At 42.9% G+C, this 19,333-nt stretch overlaps 1 protein-coding gene across 2 annotated transcripts in view; it reads right to left on the bottom strand.

The window, feature by feature from the left end:
• Window positions 1–19,333, bottom strand: part of Arhgef28 (Rho guanine nucleotide exchange factor 28) — a 297,229-nt gene that overhangs the window by 142,452 nt on the left and 135,444 nt on the right. For both annotated transcript variants that reach the window (XM_029468326.1, XM_021180313.2), the window contains exons 5-7: window positions 14,164–14,347; window positions 11,321–11,501; window positions 5,267–5,333 (exon numbers count right to left, since the gene is read on the bottom strand). In XM_029468326.1, the coding sequence (XP_029324186.1) occupies window positions 5,267–5,333; window positions 11,321–11,501; window positions 14,164–14,347 (432 nt within the window). The remainder of the gene's footprint in view (window positions 1–5,266; window positions 5,334–11,320; window positions 11,502–14,163; window positions 14,348–19,333) is intronic.

Raw genomic sequence — 19,333 nt, forward strand, 5'->3', positions numbered from 1 at the left:
ATTTAAAATAAAACATCTTAGGGAGAGAACTCTGTATGGATAACAACGCTCTTGCGCTACTAACACTGACTTACTAGAAACACTCAGGTATGGAGACCAGTCCACTGTTTCTCCACAAACTCCATGAACAACACTCAAGCAAGAATCCACTCACTTCCAGTCACTGCGACACACATGGCATATCCTGGTCTCCATAATATATACTTATACCACCACCTACACTTTGCTATAGGCTGCAGCTACTTAACCTACACTTAGAACCAGACATCAGGTAGGCCCTAGGCAGGACTATAGGAGATACCAAGCAAGGTGCGCCGCCTTCACTTCCCTCCACCCTCCTGCGCCATCGCCAGAAAGGCAAACAGGGCTGAGTAGCTTTCATAATGCTGAAAAGCCAGTTCATGGCAGAGCTGGGTTCTGAGCTGTCTGCTTGCTGCCTGGCAGCCAGACGAGTCTGAGCATGTAAGTCACACTCTCCCAGTGACAAATGCTTGAGATTACCATTTCCAGGCAATGATCCTGATGTTACACTTTTTCCATCACACAAACACCAGAGAAGATTCTAGACCAGCAGTGTGAATGAGCAATAAATAGATTCTCTTCATGGGAGTGGTCGGGATATCGCAATGCAAGGGGGAAAATGATAGATGGCTGACTGAATTCTGACTGCCTAGACAAGATGTGCTACTTTAGGCAAATCTCTGTTGAGCTACTAATCACGGAGAAAAGTCAACTTAACACTCAGAAATTTCCCTTCCCCATGACCACTAGTGTGTATAATCCACGCCTCATATAAGGGAAGGCCTGCGTCTCAAAAGCCCAAGAAGATAAAGGGATTTTTGACAGGGTGTTAGGAGGTACAGACGGCTTCCCGTGTACAAAGTGACCATGAGTAGGTTCAAAGACGCCTCCCTAGACCACTTGCAGATAGACCGTGTGCTGGTAGGTGAGGAGAAGCCAGGTGACAATGGAAAAAACAATGAGGCCTGTGAGGAAGGGTCAGAAGAGATGAGAGATGCAGAACAGCATCACTCTCCAGAATACCTTCCTCGGAGCACTTCCTAAGGACCTTTCATTGATCAGCTGAGTTGAACAAGGCTACACAAGTTCCTGATTCCTGACTCACTAGAACCTGTGACGGGTCAAATGCACATGGGTCTCGAAGGTTTCATGCAGAGCGTTTTCTAGGTACTATTGGTGAAAGAAGTCGTATTTTTTCGAGCATCTTCCAAGCCTAGGTCAGGGCATTGCTCTTCAGAAAGTCCTAGGGTATAAAGCAGGCATGGTGGTAGTGCATGCCTGTAATCTCGGTGCTTGGGAGGTGAAGGGTGGAGGCTAAGCCATTTAAAGTCATTCTTGGCTACATAACAAGTTCAAGGTCAGAAAAAGGAAAACCCTAAGGGTAAAAGACTGACTAAGACTAAGAAGGCAAGTGAGAAAATGAAGCTTATTTCTTTTTCAATGATCTTGGGGCTGTGATGGTTTGAGTGAGAATGGCTCCCATAGGTAGGTTCGCATATTTGAATGCTTGCTCACCAGGGAGTGGAACTCTTTGAAAGGATTAGAAGGATTGGATGGTGTGGTCTTCTTGGAGGAAGGGGGGTGTGGTGTGGTGTTCAAAGCCAGGCCCAGATTGTTAATCTCTGTCCCTCTCTTCCTCCCTCCTTCCCTCTCTCCCTTCCCTCTCCTCCACGTCCCACAGATCAGGATGTAGCTCTCAGATACTGCTCCAGCACCATGGGTGCCACCATGCTCCACACCCTCATGGACTAAACCTCTGGCAAGCTCCCAGTTTCATGCTTTCTTCTATGAGAGTTGCTTGGTTATGGTGTCTCTTCCCAGCCATAGAACAGTGACTAGACAGGGCCATTTCATTTGTTCAGAATAACTTCCCAATTATTCTTCAGGCACAATAACAATCATGAAATTATAAAACCATAATTGGCTCACAATAGTAATAATAAAATCATTTATCACACGCACAAAGACAGCAAATTTCATTCCAGGCTAAAGTTATTATAGTTCTTTACTCTGTGACAGATACAGACACCAGCTTAAAGTTTCCACCCTGAATCACTATCACAGCAGGAGGAGAGAGGCACACTCTGTCTAATCTCTGATGCACAAAGGGAAGTTTAGTTTAGCATTAGGAAGAAATAAAAAGGGGACATTTTTATCTCGGGGATGCCTTTTCTTCCAGTTGAGTCTTGGTAGTCTGGAGAGGAACCCGAGTACCTTCACGTTAGTCAAACACTGCCCTCTGCTGGAAGGTGCAAACAGCTCCTAACATTCCTTGAACACATTGCCTGAAGGTCTACAAAATTTGCCTGTTGGTTATGTGGATCTAGCAGACTTGGGGTTCTTGCCAAACTCTTTGGGTTGGGTGCCTTTAGTCCTGTTCACTTGGCTGTCCCATGGGCCCATCAAACTTATCCTGTCTAAATTGAGTACATTGTGTGTCATAAGTCCTGTCTTCTAGCCCACCCAGAAACACACCCCAGGCACAGAAGGCCTGTCTTTCCTTCCCACAACACTCGTCTCTCCCCCCCCCCAACACTCATCTATTCCCACCTCACCCTAGACAATACCCTTTTAGCCCCTCTTTGCCCTAGACAACATTCATCTAACCCTACCTCACCCCTCGTCAAGTCATAGCCCTTCTGAAGTCCTCTGACCAGTCCCCCGGCTTCCTTTGGGCAGCTCCCAGAATTCTCAGGGAAAAGCTCCCCCCACAAGCTCCCTCCGGGCTCTTCTAAAGTCCCTGCAGATCTGGCTTCCCTTAAGCCTGTATTCCTGGTATTTCTACTACCACACATGAGTGTGCAGATGGGAAAATGATCTATATTCTCTCCCATTCGTCTCCACTATCTGGAATTCCCTTCTCTCCCTTAGATTCCACCTCCGGGGGCATCTTCCATGCAGCCTGCCTGGATTCTGCCACTGTCACGGGCTACAACATGCTTGAAGCAAATGGTGCACTTGCCATACTCTGCGCGGAGAGCTTGTTTTTTCTGTCCAGCCCCCTCGGCTCAAGAACTCCAAAATGTTGTGTTTATTTAGACTTCATTTTTGTTCTCAATTAGTTTTGAAGGTGAACAATAAGTGAAGAAAGACGCATGAGGTGAGATAATCCCTATAAAACTTCAGAAGTTGACTTTTAAAAGGGGTGGATCGTAAGAAATAGAGGTGATATAAAAATGTAGTGAGCACTCAGAACCGGCAGGTCAGAAACCTTCCTCCAAATATGTCTACCAGCCAAGTAAGAAACCTGATCAGCTACAGTTACAGCAGTAAAGAACGGGCCAAGTGCTTAGGGGAAGCCAGCATTCCTGACACAAGACCAGAAAGACGTTTCTTACAAATATCTTCAAAGAGAAAAACATAACATTACATAGACTACCTCCTTGGGCAGGCAGAGCAACAGTGGTCACAGAACACAGCCAAGGTAATTCCTGCTCCCACTCCAGCCCCAGGAAGCAGCAGGGACAGGAAGCCTAGTTGCTCAGGCTTAACCCAGGAGCAGGTGTAGTGTGTGTGGATGATACACAGACCCCAGTGACTCTTCATAAATGCTCGTTCTCCAAGGCTTCTTTTCAGCCAACACAGAGGCAAAGGACCTGATTTTACACTAGCTGTCAAATACTTGGAATGCGACTACCCTGTGCTGCTAATTAAATGCAGAATCAAAGCACTAACCAGCTGTTAACACTCGTGGCAGAGAAATAAGGATTTGGCCACGACTGTTCCTGACTCCAGCATCTCAGCCCCATCAGACTGGCATCCCATCCCATTCTCTGATACTCCATGAAGTCCCACCATCATCCCAAAATCAAATATATAATTAATTCTAGCCCACAGACATAATGAATATTTATTTATATCTACATATAATTTCAAAATAAAGATGTCAATATAATACCCTAGCTAAAATATGTAGCAATGGGAAACTGATAATAAGATCATTTGTACATCAACATTAACAGTGTTTGCCTGTGTCACCAGAAAGCAACAGCCATGGCCCTGCATTACTTCATGGCCCTGTGCCTCAACAAGGGCCACATGTGGATGAAGAACACCAGCAAGCTGAGGCAGACACCTCACCAAGCACATCAGTTTGGAAGGAGACTTGAGGCGTATGGGCTTATCAGTGCACTATGGAGCTGCTACTCAAGGTGTCTAAGGAGAAGCATGCTCACGTTCATCAAGGAGAAGGTGGGCACGCACATCCACACCAAGAGGAAGTAGTAGGAGCTGAAGTATGTGCTAGCAGCCATGAGGAAGGCCTCGGCCAAGAAGGACTGATCTCCCTACTCTGCACCCTGCCCCAATACTACAAAAACAAAGAACCCAGTGGTTCTCTGTGTACATGATGATTGGATTGGTGTAGAGCCTGAACTTAGAGGGAATTCTGCATTTAACTCTATTTCACACGAGGAGCACAATAATATGCAAAAAGCTAAGTAAGAATGCTTCCTACAATTAAAATCATGTTTAGTATTCGACTTACTATTGGAATTATTTGTATAGGGAAAAAATGTGTGAACTACAGTAAGACTTTTATAACACGCCTCCCCTGCTGAAAAACACTCCCAGCCATGCTGAGTAGATTAGGAGCAAACGGCGGCGTTCCTGCTGGCAAGCCAAGAGCTCTGGAAAGGCATGGATGAGTGACTCCTCATGCCTCGTGCGGAGTAGAATAATAATATTGTATTATAAAGAACACCTCTCAGTGGGAACCCCTACCATTGGCAGAACTGCATTCAAGCTCGGTAGGACCAAGGTTTTCAGGATCATTCAGAACTCTGGCCAACTCCCCTGGCACATCACACCTCATCTCTAAACGATAGCAGTCCTGTCCACTCCTCGAGACAACAAAGACACTTTCGTGCCTTTGGAAGCATCCTCCTGAAGACCCACTATCCAAGCCCAGGGGAGGAGTTCTACAAAGCTTGCCTGAGCAGAGGCTTGTCTCCAAGCACGAACAAAGCTAACTTTGGAAGGAGGAAACCAGGGACATTTGGGAGAGACCAGTAAAAGCTGTGCTTAAACAAGGACCACAAGGACCTGGTCCAGGGCTAGCAAATGCTATCATGTAAATGCTGGCTGAGTAAGAACCAAACAAAATCAGGCACTGTGTGTATACCCCACAACCCCAGATCTCACCTCTACACCATTTATTTCCTGCTATGTTCTTTGTTGCACACAACAGACTGGTTAGTAACCCTACCTTTTCTGGGTTCCCTACATGGGCCAGGAGTAGGCATACCTTCTTCAGTTACTGCAGCTCCAGAGGGCATGGTTGCTCTCTCGGGCTTGGCTTCTTGCTCAAGAGCCTACAAGATAAAGTGGAGAAAATTGTTGAAAACCATTTTGGGCTCCAGGTATGTAGAAGAAAGGCAAAAGCATCACAGATCTTAGAGCTGGGGAGATGGCAAGGAAGCATGTGGGGTTGGTGGGGAGGGGAGATAAGGCCCGAGAGAAGAACTCACATCCAGTGTCCCAGGAGGACAGAAGGAGCTGGTCAGGGGCAAAACCCTGCCACAAACCCTCACTTTATCCTGCAGTTTATAATCTCAAGTTTCTCAGAAGTGCCACGTCTGAACCAACGCAGACAGGATCTTGAGACAAAAAGAGAGAGCTGAGTGTGTGTGCACCTGCCCTTCTAGAGTATTCTATATCTCACATCATACACACATAATATGAGAGGACCAGATGAGGAGGCAGGACCACAGTCAAGGCATGTCCAAAGTGACTGTAGGTTGAAAAAGTATGCAGGCCAGCACAGGCTGTCCCTGTCTAGATCCAAGTTGCTGAGCCATCTTAAGGCCACAGCAAAAAGCTTCCCTCTTATGATCATAATGATTTCCCTTTGAGATTCCCTCGGCCCATAAAAATATGAAGAAATATAGAATTATATGTTAATGTGTTAAACAGTTAAATAGCTAAAAATGGTATCAGCCTAGGTTCTACAATAAACCTTCAGCCTCCTTGGGTAGAAAAGTCACACAACATAGTTGCTGAATCCTGCCATGCATACTATTAGGCCAGTAAAGGAATGTGTCTTAGTCAGGGTTTCTATTCCTGCACAAACATCATGACCAAGAAGCAAGTTGGGGAGGAAAGGGTTTATTCAGCTTACACTTCCCACATTGCTGTTCATCACCAAAGGAAGTCAGAACTGGAACTCAAGCAGGTCAGGAAGCAGGAGCTGATGCAGAGGCAATGGAGGGATGTTCCTTACTGGCTTGCTTCTCCTGGTTTGCTCAGCTTGCTTTCTTATAGAACCCAGGACTACCAGCCCAAGGATGGCACCACTCACAATGGGCCCTCCTGCCCTTGATCACTGGTTGAGAAAATGCCTTACAACTGGATGTCTTGGAAGCATTTCTTCAAGTGAGACTCCTATTTCTGTAATAACTCCAGCTATGTCAAGTTGGCACACAAAACCAGCCAGTACAGAATGCCTCATTTACTGACTATCTCAGAATATGTATCTAATATAATATACAACACTACAAAGGGGCAGTGGGCACTGTGTGTCTAGGCACCCACTCTGGGTTACCCCTGTCAGTGCCCTCTATAAGAAGCATTTTTTCCCTCTTCTGGGCTCCACATATTAGGAAAGGACTAGGCCAAGTCTACAGTGGGTACTATTAAGGAAGTGTGACTTAGTTAAATTTTATTATTAACTTGATGCAGCCTAGAGTCACCTGGGAAGAGGGCATCTTAGTTGAAGAATTGTCTTAATCAGATTGGCCTATGGCCATGTCTACAAGAGACTCCTGATTGATGATTGATATGGGAAGGCCCAGCCCACAGTGGGCAACACCATCCCTAGGCAGGTAGGTTGGGCTATATAAAGAAGCTAACTGAATCAGGTTAGATGGCTCATCAGTTATGAGGACCTGGGTTCAGTTCCCAGAACCTGCATGCACAATCACCCATAACTCCAGTTCCAAAGACTCTAATGACCTCATCTGACCTTTGCAGGTATCAGGCATGCCCATAGTAGATATGCCCAAACGCACTTGAAACATTCATACACATGAAACAAACAAATAATATAAACATCTATTATTTTTCAAGAAAGAGAGAAAGTGGAGAGCAAGCCAGTGAGCCAGCTAGTTAGCAGCATTTCTCCATAGTTCCTGCCTCCAAGATGTTGCCTTGAGTTCTTGTCCTGATGTTCCCTAACAATAGGCTGAGATGTGGAAGTGTTAGCCAAATAAACCAGTTCTTCCCAAGTTGATTTTAGTTGTGGTATTTACCACAGCATCAGAAAGCAAACTGGAACAAGGGGGCACCTAGCATGAGGAGTGGATATAGAGGAGGGGTCACCATACAAGATCAAGACCCAAGGTAACCATCTGCCACATGCTGACCCAGGGACAGCCTTGACCTTGAACCCCTGTCTTTCACTGAAGAGAGTTACCAAGCCTGTGTGAGAAAAGGGTATCAGACAACACTAGTTTCTGGTTAAACATAAAGCAAAACACTTAACTTTTTTTCTTATAAATGAGATATATAAAAAGCCAAGCTTTTATTTTGGTGTATATTTTGGATTACAAATTTTAAAACTTAAATTTCCTACTTGATGTGTTCATTATATCGAGGATCTAGACCCAAATTTACCAGTATACTAATAAATACAAAGAGGCCTTGTGAAAAGGAGGTAGTTTTTAAAACATTAAATGTATAGGCAAGTTCTTGCCTATGGCAGATCAGGCTGCATATATAAAAGGCTCTGAGTTCAAGTCCCAACATATGCAACAAATTAAACAAATATGCATATAATTAGATTTATATACACACACATACATATAAAGAAGTACTTTTTAAATTCTTCACTAAGTTATGTTTGTTTGCTTGTTTGTGTATGTGTGTGTGTTATGTGTGGGGCGTGTGTGTGCTCCGATGTGTGTGGAACAGAGAACAAACTGCAGGAGGTGATTCTTCTACTGTGTGTGTCCTGGGGATGGAGCTAAGTCATCAGGCTTGGCAGCATTCAGTGCTGTTACCTGCAGAGCCACTTTGACAACACAAATTTCTGAACATTTGTGACTATAGTTTGGATACTTAGCAACAATTTGACTTTTAATATTGTAGTGGTTTGAATGAGAATCACCCCATATGTTCATATGTTTGAAATCTTGGTCCCTAGTTGTAGAACTGTTTGGGAAGGATTAGGAGGTGTGACCTTGTTGGAATGTCATCTCCAGTGACATACCTTAGATAGCCAGGTTCAGTCTGTCTCTTTCTCTGACCTTGTGTCTCTATGTCTCTCTGTTTCTCTGACTCTGTCTCTGTCTCCATCTCTCTGTCCTCCCCATTCTGTCTCTTTCTCTCACTCGCTCTGCCTCATGCTTGTGAATCAGATGTAAGCTCTTAGCTACTGTTCCAGAGCTATGCTCCCCACAATGATGGCCATGGGCTCACTCTCCGAAACTATAAGCAAGCCCCCAATTAAATGCTTTCTTTCATAAGTTGCCTTGGTCATGTTGTCTCTTTCCAGCAATAGAACAGTATCTAAGACAAGTCTTTATTACACATTGTCATGGTATTATCATCATCAACTCTATGACTGAGTGAAAATATGAAACAGTAACAGCTCTGACCAAGTGTGGCTTCTGAAGGTGCTGAGAGACAAGCTCAGGACGTGACAAGGCTTCATGATTAACTTCGAGAGAGCTGTAGGTGACTGAGACATGCCCAGACCACCTAGAATGAACATGTCTCCTTGAGGGGACAGGGTGTGGCTGTGTTTCCATGTGCAGAGGGAAGCTGCTCAGACCATGGTCACACAAAAACAGATTTCAGTACAGAGCCAATAAAGCGTGAGTTCTTTTTCTTCCCTCTCCCTCCTCCCTCTCTCTCCTTCTTGTGATATGAAACAGGATCTGATTATGTATGTAGCCCATGCTGGCCTAAAACATGTAATCTTCCTGTCTTCGCCCCTGGAGTACTGGAGTTACAGGGTTATAAGTCAGCACTCCCAGTTTAGCATGAATACACTGTATGCACAATCTATACATAATCTCATTAATTCTTATTGTCCACAGTTATCTAAGTGTAGTACAGACATTGCAGATAAGATTTGTTTCCTTGGGGCTAGAAACATAACTCAGTGGTTAAAAGCTACTACTTGCTGCTACTGCAGATGACTAGAGCTCAGTTCCCAGAAACCACCTGGCAACTCAGAACGACCCGGAAGTCTAGCTCCAGGAAATCCAATACTGCCTTCTGATTCTGTGGGTACCAGGCACATATACAGTACACACACACACACATACACACAGGCAAAACATGCATACACAGAAAGTAAAAATAATGTTTTTTAAAATAATAGTCCACCTCTTGTTTATACTTATGACATAATCATGTATGTTATAGCATGGCCAATTTTAAATTTAAGAACACACAGAATCATTTGTCAAGTCAGTTGGAGTGAATGACTTTTGATGTCAAAAGGGATGCTGACCTTCTGGTCTCCCTGTTTACCACCCAGCCACATCCTCAAGGCAAGAAGGATAAATAAAGTAAGGGCATTTTGGACCAAAAGGTCATTTCATTGTAATTGATTATTTTTGTTTGCTTATTTATTAAGACACAGGATGACCTCAAATTCATGGCAATCCTCCTGCCGTATCTTCCCAAGCAGTACAATTACAATAGGTGAGCTACCACACCTAGCTCTTAACTGCTTCTATTTTTTTCATGAAATGAAAACTTCAGAAAGTGGTCACTCAGCTCTCTTGCTATGATTACTGTAGAGCCCCCTATAATACATGATAATGACATCTCATTTTATTCATCCCAAAGTCAGTATCTCAAGTGTGTGCCATATCAACAAATCCAGCTGGAGGATTCTGTGAGGATACAGATGCATGGTGTGTTTGTGCACACAGAGCTTGTCTTATTCTTTCTAGTTTAGTCACTGTGTGACACGCTGCTCTCTGCACAGCTCTCCTGGGGCCATGCACACTGCCTGGCTCTATCCCTGGGATTGCTGGGGACAGACTCCTCTTGAGAATATGTGCCCCAGCATCTGCCTGGGAGGGACTCGTCACCATTTGGTACTTCTATGAGAAGCAACATGAATGGCTGGAGGCTTTAGTATCATTCAATAAAAACTAAAATGAAGTGAGAAATGAAAATAAATTGAAGCTAAGCCCTCACTTGTATATACTAAATACAATGCTACATGTCAGAAAATTTCACACAAAATTTCCTACAACTCAATGGGAGTCAGATCGGACTCTGAAGAATAAGTTTCACTCCAATTCAATAAAATTCCACACGGGATATGCTGAGAATATCTACTTCACATATAAATATTTTAGTTGTATTTGTAGTTTAATTATGTAATGTAAGCATAGAAGCCAAAGGCTATGATAGACTGTGGTTTCTGTTTCTCTGGGTTGGTGTTTGAATCTGTTTGAAAGGCTGTACAGCCAAGGAAAACTGTGTCTTCCTAAGCAGATGCTTGACACACAGGCGGACACAGGGTCTAGACAGTGAGTCTGAGGGTCACCGAGCACTGGGCACTAGTCTGGACCAGTTTCATTCAAAACAAGTTTGCTTAAGAAAAATGAAAAATGTAAATATTCGTTATGTTTGTTGAGAGTTTATGAACTACTAAGAGTGATGGTGTGCTTTAGTTCTGAGATAGGCATGCCGTAGTAGCATTCCAATCTCATATCATGACCGTGGCAAAAAGGGGTAAATTTCTTTATGGAAATTTTTGTACACAAACAGGACAGAAGTTAAAATCACCTAAGTCATAAGAAAGCACAGCAGTAGATGCTCTTGACTGTTTTGGGTAAGAATTAGAATACCATGAATAAGTACAAAAAAAAAAATTCAACATTAGAATAATAGAATTCACTTGTGGGAGCCTGGTATGGAGGCACATGCTTGCGATTCAAGTACAAAGATGTAAAGGTTGCAAGTTCAAGGGTAGCCTGGGGTGCACAGCAAGACCTTGTCTCAGAAAATAAAACCAACCAACTAAATGCAAAAGAAAGAAACAAACAAACAAATCTATGGACTACTGGCTCTGTGTATGGACCACTGGTTCTGTGTGTGACCATTGGTTTTGTATATGGACTACTGGTTCTGAGTACAGCCTACTGATTCTGTGCTGCCTAAATCTACGTTGGTCTTCATTCAACTTGTCAAACCCAGGCTCTAAACCCATGTCCTCAAGTTTTCATTAGGAAAAAAAAAGTGTTAGCTAACAAGCACCATTCTAAAACAATGCACAGCCTCCTCAGTTACTAAAGAAACAGGTGCCATGGAGAACTGGAATAATGATACAAACCTTGACAAGAAAGGCTCTGTCCCAAAAATATTTCCGGAAGAGTTTGATGTCTGCTTCCAAGAGATGCTCAGCTGTGTGGTTAACGGTCAGGGTCAATGTTTCCGATGAATGAACAAACTGCAGAGTGGCATCTTCGTTAAGACGCAGTCGGGAGAAGCCTGGGGAATGGCTACCCTGAAAACTGAAACAACACAAGTCAAAATCCACACAGCTTCACAGATCCCATCCCCCATCCTGCCCTGAAATTACAAAACCAAATGGAAACCGATCCTTAAAAGTCACTTACACACTCAACTACACAAGCTCATGGGAACTGATCTGGGTCAAGTTCATCTTTGTTTTTCCACTCAGTGGTGTTTTTAAAAAAAAAAGAATTATGTTTTAAGGGTCCCCCTAAAATAACAAAACTGTCCTGATTTTTAAGCATGGAAATTTACCTCACTATTTCACTCTCCTTTTAGTCAGAAAAGATGCCTCTCCCTTTAATGGAGCTGAGGGAGAACAAATTAGCTGGCAACCAATCGTTTGTTAGGTGATTATAATGGAAAACAGAATCTCCAGGGAGTGTGGTGAGGTTTGGATGTGATAAACAACTGGTATATTCCTAACACACTGGTGCCACTGTGCTAAAACAGTCCTCGTGCAAATTAAAATGTACATAAATTTCATTAGGTCATATAGGTTATTAACAATGAAACAATATGCCCAAACTAAATTATTGAATATCAACTTATTTTCTCATCTGTCTTGGATGGCTAAGAACAGCTGTGTTAGCTATACACCTTCTCAATGGATGAATTATGGCAGTAAATAAACACAGTCTATAAGATCATGCAATAACAGTAAAGATGCCTCAGGTGAAAGTATTCATGTTCGTCTTGTGGTCATATCCCAGCAGACTGTCCCCAGATCCCTCACTTCAGAGAACCAGTTCTACCACTTCCTCCTGGCCTTGTTAATGAGCATTTGCTTTACAGAAACAAATTAAATGAGCCGGTAACTCATGGTGGCTTGATTTTTAATTTGTCATTGCTACAATGCTCTAGAAGATACATGAATCCATCAGAAATGTTACTTTCAGGTTTTGAATTTTGATTTTTCCCAGGCTGGAGAGATACATATACATGGCATATTTCTCTCCCCAGCTGCTGGGCAGCAGCAGAAAGCATCATCTGGTAGTGAGGCTAAAATCTGGTCTCTCACAGTGGAACGTGTTACCCAGCAATGTATAGGAGGCTAGGCATAGTAAATGCATTGGGCTGTGTTTATAGTAAACGCAATTTGGGAGATTTTCAACCTAAAATAGGTCCACAGGACACACCTCCATTTAAAATCAAGGATCCTCTGAGCTGACCTATCTCCATCATACGGAGTGACAAAAAGAGATCCCTAAAGAGCAGTGGTACTCAAAGATGCAGTCTTTGCACTAATTCCAGAGTTTTCTAGAAAACAAGTCCTTGTGACAACAAGCCACTGAAGTGACTGGATCATGAGCCTGGGCAGTAGTTCAGCTGTGGTTAATTTAGAACACGGATAGTCCACCATATGATCCTGTATCCTATAATTAATTTAGAACACGGATAGTCCATCATATGATCCTATATCCTATAATTAATTTAGAACATGAATAGTTCATCATATGATCCTATATCCTACAATCATATGATCAGAATTGAGTTTACCTTTAATCCCACCCATGAATGGGTCTATTAAACATGTAAATTTTAAAACATGTAGTATCTTCTAGGGTTAGAGCCAGAAGGTGGCACAAAGCAACCAGCAGATGAAGGAACCCCCCCCCCCCCCCAGGATAGCACTGTACCAGATGATGCCATTCAGTCAAAGGACACACTCTGCCTCATCCTTTGTAGAAAACGGGGTTGTGTTCATAAGCAAAGGAAAGAACAATTCCCTCTGGAGAGACTTGTCCCTTGGTTAATGTCTATTTGATCAAATAAGGCAGAGGAGGAGAAAGAGAATGTTCTGGTTTCTGTCTAATGGCTACTTAGGCATCAAATTACCATTAATTAATTGCATTAAATTAATTACATTGTGTTATATGAACCAAATAAGAAAAGTCATCCCACTAAGACATACCATGTAATAATATTCTAAAAATATTTAAACTTTATGTTATAATTTCCAATGATTGTACTTTATTTATAATTTTTATTTTGCCTTGTGATAGCAAGGCATTCACTACATATGACTCCTTCTTTCGTAATTTAGAGTAACAGTTCATCTGAGCGCATAATCCACTGGTCAGTCACTAGGAGTGTTGAGAACATCACCCATACAAACAACTTCATAGTTAACAGATTATCTCCCTTACATTAGTTTACTAAACCCTAGTGACCAGTCCATAGGGTTTGCCTATTATTATGACAACGAAAATGATGACCTTGGCACTGAACTAGAAATAGTCCAGTAAGGAAAGCAGAACGGTCCCATCTTTCAAATGATTTAGAAGACAGCCATAAAAATAAATGGCCTTATCTGTGTAATTATAAATTGTGATTATTACTAAAATTAATCAGTCATAAAAGGACGTAACTCAGAACTTTTGCTTAGGAAATAATGTTGAAGATAACACCTGAAAGACAGTGTAGGTCACTGTTTGACTAGTCTTGTTTCACTGTCTCCCATCTCTCACAAAGTACTCCCAACCAAGGAATCTGCTTATGCTCTAGCTGCACATACATGTGTACTGTATACAAAACGAGAAGTAAAAAAGCACAAGATAACATTAGCTGATGCTTCCATTATCTCCATTTCCCAGTAATGCTTGGCAGGCTTCATATAGAGATGGACTAAGAGAGACACTGTCAGGCCACTGAACTCACTTTGTGATGTCTTCCACCAGTGTGGAGTGTCCACCATGCAAAGCTAAGTCTAATGGTGTGGTGGCCTCTTCATTAGGTAGCTTCAAGGCCTTGACTCCTCCAGGGAGACACAAGAGGAAGTGGAATAGCTTAGGCAGGGTCCATCTCACAGCCAGGTGCAGGAGAGACTCTCTGTGTAGAGATACTGAAGAAAAGAAAAATGTGATGTTAGTTCCTCCAGTTATAAAGTTTGTTTTGTACATTTTTCCTAAAGAGATGATGTGCTGGGTATAAAAGAAGATCAGAGCCAGAAGGAACAAAAAGCAACACATCTTGACCTCATGCTCTACGAATGGAGAGAGGTCCTGGGATTTGCTGGAGGACGAGGAGCCAAGGGGCACAAGAGCTAGGGCACTCATGACTGGTACAGGCTCCTCTGTCCCCCCTGCTACACCTTGCTGCTCGCTGTCAGTAAGGATGCAGGAACATCGCTTGAGGACACCATCTCTCAAGAAAGATCATCCTTTGGAAATACATTTGTCAACTTCTAAGGTATCAGTGAAGAAGATCTGCCACCCAGACACGACAGGCTGTCAAGGCTAAGAGCACAAAGGAGCCTCTATTTCCACCATTCATCCCTCATAAGAGGCTGTGACAGAGGCAGTTTCTTAGGCCCAGAGCACTTGTGACTATGATCTGTCCCCAGCTTCATAATGTTGCTTTTGCCTAGCATTTAGATCCCTGGAGACATCACACTCCCAATGGCATCATGGTGCTATGTTACAGTGAGGCCTGGGCCTTTGCAGATGCCCCTGACTAGCCACCCTTGGCAGCCTCATGATGAGTTCCTCTGCAGTGTCTAGTGCTGTGTGTTATGATCATTTCCTGACTCTTGCTGCATAGGCTGACAGACTCTTGATGATCTTCCTTCTTAACAGTAGCTGGGAATGCAAAAAGCCATTAAGTACTTGCAGAATTTAATAGTAATTGACTATTGAAGTTTCAATTGTATATGTATGTTTACTTCATATATAATTTGTAGAGTATTTATACACTTGTTTGCCTATTGTAATAGCCTAGTACCTAGGATATAGATGGTTCATGATAGACAATATTGTAAATATGTAAACTATAAAATCATTTTTGCATCAAAAAAAGCTAGACCCAAGCTGGCTATGGCACATGCCTGGAATCCCAGCACCCAGGGCAAGAGGCTAGAGCATTATTTGTGCCCAGGAGTTTGAGACTGACCTGGGCAGCACAGTAAGATGCAAACTAAACACACACACACACACACCATTACATTATATACATGTCAGGTTTTTGAACACCATGTGCCTGGTCACACCTTAAAGGCATCATTTCTAACAGTCTAAACACAAAAAGCTGCTCACTACAGATCTCCTGTGATAAGCAGGACACAGTGTGTGTGTGTGTGGGGGGGGAGGTCTAATTAGTAATGATACTGACTATGGACAATGGAATGAAAGGCCCAGCAGGGTAGGGACCTTGCCTTCTGTCCTGTGGGCTCCCTTGAGCATCACAGCACCCGGCACACTTGCTAAGCATTTACGGATGAGACGCTATTACACATGAATGGTAAACCCCTTCAGAACTGGCGTTTTGTCTTTGACTGCGCTGCTCTGTGGAGTACCTACGGCTCTCAGTTCTGTCTTGTTCAGCTCCTACATGGAATCTCACAACAGAAACTGTGTCCTCCCACATACAACTGGGACATTAAGGACAAAAATGCCGGCTTCCCACACAGCTTGCTGTCCACAAAACCATGATCTTTTTGTTCCCCTGTCTTCATTAACATAACCTCACTATTGCCAGAGACTCCAAGCGGACCAGTGATTGTTTACTGTGGAAAATTTCCGAGAGACCCATCAACCCTTCAGCAGGAATCACCAACAGACAGGACAGAGAAGCCCTAAATACGATTTTAAATTTTCATGATCTTTGCCAACTTCCTAGGGAAGTCCTCACCAAACCCATCATCTGCCCCCACCATCACTAACCCTCCTCCCTCAGTAAAAACTCTTTATTAAACCAGACTGCAATTTCTCAGAGGATTTCTGTCTTGCCACCCCCAGCCCCTGAAGCCACTAAGGGTTTGTAGCAGGGCTTACTATGACAGCAATAAGTACAGCTTTGTCTTCTCGGTGTTGAGAGTGTTTGTGGAGGGAACATTGTACCCAACACAGCAGAGGCAATATCCCGCTGTGCCTGAATAGATTGCATTTTCACAGGTCTGTCCTGCTCGCTCTACATCTACATCAGTGACTTTGAATGAATGAGGACCCACACCTGGGTCCTTGGCACAGTAAAGCACCACCAAGTCCCCTGCCTAGTTGCTCTGTCATTTGCCATGTGACATAGCACATATTCCTTTCCACAGTGAAATAACAGCCCAAATACCAACCCAACTATAAACAGATCTGGCTGCACACAGTGGGAACACATTTGTTTGATAGACTTTGTCTCATCCTTATTGGCTTTCCCTATTCAGATGCTGGAAACTCAGCCTACTGCCCCATGGACACCAGACATGACAGAATCTATATTTCTTTTACACTTGAAGTTATGACCATGATACTTTCTTTTGACAAAAAAATTAAAATATAAAAAATAAAAAATAAAAATCATGGCTTTCACTCTGAACAGATTCCCAGTAGGACAAGTCTGACAACATCTATACTTATTTTTCCTATTTTAAATAATAACCAGGAAGAGACTTGTTAGGATCAGGTAACAAAACAAACACATGCCTGCACACATGCACACACACACACACACACACACACACACACACACACACACACACACGCCAGCAGAGGACAGCCTATCAGCACAAGACATGCAGCAGCCACAGTAAATGGAATTTTTACATCACAGATCCCCATCTGAACATGGTGAAAAATGTCCCATGTTTGTACAGGTTGCAATTTTCTTCTGAGAAAAACACAACCGAGAGAGACAATACCTAAAGCCGTGGTATTAAAATAGTAGGGTAAAGGTTTACACGCAGAGTCAGCTGTGTATGTGGTATTCCTTAGATTGTCTGCTGCACTGTTCTGAAACTGGGGCACTGTTGACTATATTCAACTGAGTGAGAAGAGGAACCTTGTTTCCTCTAGAAACTCCCAAGCTGGTAGGATGAGTCCTAGGCTCCCATTCTCTCTGGGGGCAGGGGGAGTCTATTCCCCATCTAGAATGGAAGAGAGAATAGTAAGAACCATGCAGCTCACTGTTCCCTCTCCTCTAGCCTCAGAATGTCTCCACTTCTGGAAGAGGAAGGAGAAGAGGAGGCAGGTAAGGAAGACTCTTACTTGGTTAAAGAAAGCACATAACAAAATTGCCAGAATGTTAAAGAGAGAGCGCACGCTTTTGCAGTATAAAGTTCAGTATGGAGAAGAAGGCAAACAGCTTGAGGTAGGAAGCAACATGACATATATAAATAATTCTGCCTGTTAGAAGGTTCACATTTCTTAACAGCTGCCAAGAAAACAGGCTGTGGAAAGGGGTTATACAGTCTGGCAGAGGTAGGGCTGTTTAATTAAAATGAACAAAAGGATAAAAAAACCAAATAAATATCTCTTGGTGTTTGCTTTGCTAGTACTGGGCATTATCTGAAGTGACACAACTCAAACAGAATTACTAATAATTGTTCTGATGGAGCACATTAAAAGGTATGACTTCTGCCACCCTGGGGACATAATCACCCAGACACAGAGAGGAACTGAACAGACTGTGAGTTTCTAAACCACTCCCGCTTCAGACCAGTGAGGGCCCATCTACCTGTAACAGGGAACAAAGCTACGTTTCCACAGGCTTCACACTGTGGAGCATCTGCTTCTTTGCAAAAAGGTTCCTACTCATCCAGGCTCATTGCTGTGACCCACGATCTGACAAGCAGCCAACCACAGGAGGGAAGATTGACTTTGGCACACGGTGTGAGAAGATACAGTCCTTCTGGATGGGGAAGGCATGGCGACAGACGGATGGAGTGGCTAGGCACATTGTGTTCACAATCAGGAAGCAGAAAGAGGCCAATGTTGGTGCTCAGCTGGCTTTCTCCTTCCCCCCTGCCCATCAGAATCATGACCCCTGTGTTCAGAGCAGGTTTTGTCTCCTTAATTAGTACTCTTTGGACACACCCAAAGATATGCCTCACTACTAATGCCCAGGTGTTTCTTAATCCACTTGAGTTGACAACTGAAATTAACTGTCGTAAGTCCACTTCAACTTCTGTGTGGCTGACCTCTCTGTTTCTTAAAAGGAAATCCTGGGAATATACATGTAAGAAGCCCTGGACTTTCTTCCCTAGGCTCCTCAAGACATCTTTCCTACTGTCCCAATGCAAAGTCTAGGGCTTCTTCTTAATGATGCTAACCTCTACCCTCTGAGTCTGTCAACACCCACCCAAGCTTAAGCTCCTTTCCTCCTCAACAAATGTCACAGTTTCAGCTTTCTGCGCTCCCTCTGTCTCTCTCACTCCCTCTGTTTTTCTCACTCTGTCTTTCTCTCACTCTGTCTCTTTCTGTGTGCCTCTCTGTCTCTCTCTCTCGTTCTCTCATTTTAAATCTTGGTAAATGTTGTAAGTAGTTACCATGTTACATTGTAAATATTATGCCAGTATCTACCAAATAATGTTGTTCATTGTTTTTAATTCAGCCTCATTGAAAATTTGAGGACATGAAAAAAATTAAACCAGATTCTTCAAAGTACAATGTGTATGTGTAAATGTCATAGTGAATGAAACCAAATTGCTTTGTATAGTTAATATATGCTAATAAAAGTATTTAAAACATAATCAATTAAGACGGTGGGCCTCATTATCACTGCCAATATTATATATAACATATATAGCATATATATGTATGAGATAGATATAGATATATAACTTTAAATACTTTGGGATGCGTTACATTATCTAATAAAGAAACCTGTATCTTACATCCCATGACAAAACTCATAGAATGGCTGTTTTGGGAGGATTAGAGGTATAGCTTTCCTGGAGGAAGTATGTCACTAAGGGCAGATTTTCAAATGACTGGTGACATTTTGAGTTAGCTTTCCCTGCCTTCTACTCGTGAATTGAGATGTGAGCTCTCAGCTGTTCTTGCTACTGTGCCTCTGTTTTGTGATCATGGCCACTAGCTAGCTTTCTGTAACTGTAAAACCGATT

Source organism: Mus caroli, chromosome 13 (assembly GCF_900094665.2).
Source record: "Mus caroli chromosome 13, CAROLI_EIJ_v1.1, whole genome shotgun sequence".
In the NCBI taxonomy this organism is placed as follows: Eukaryota; Metazoa; Chordata; class Mammalia; order Rodentia; family Muridae; genus Mus; species Mus caroli.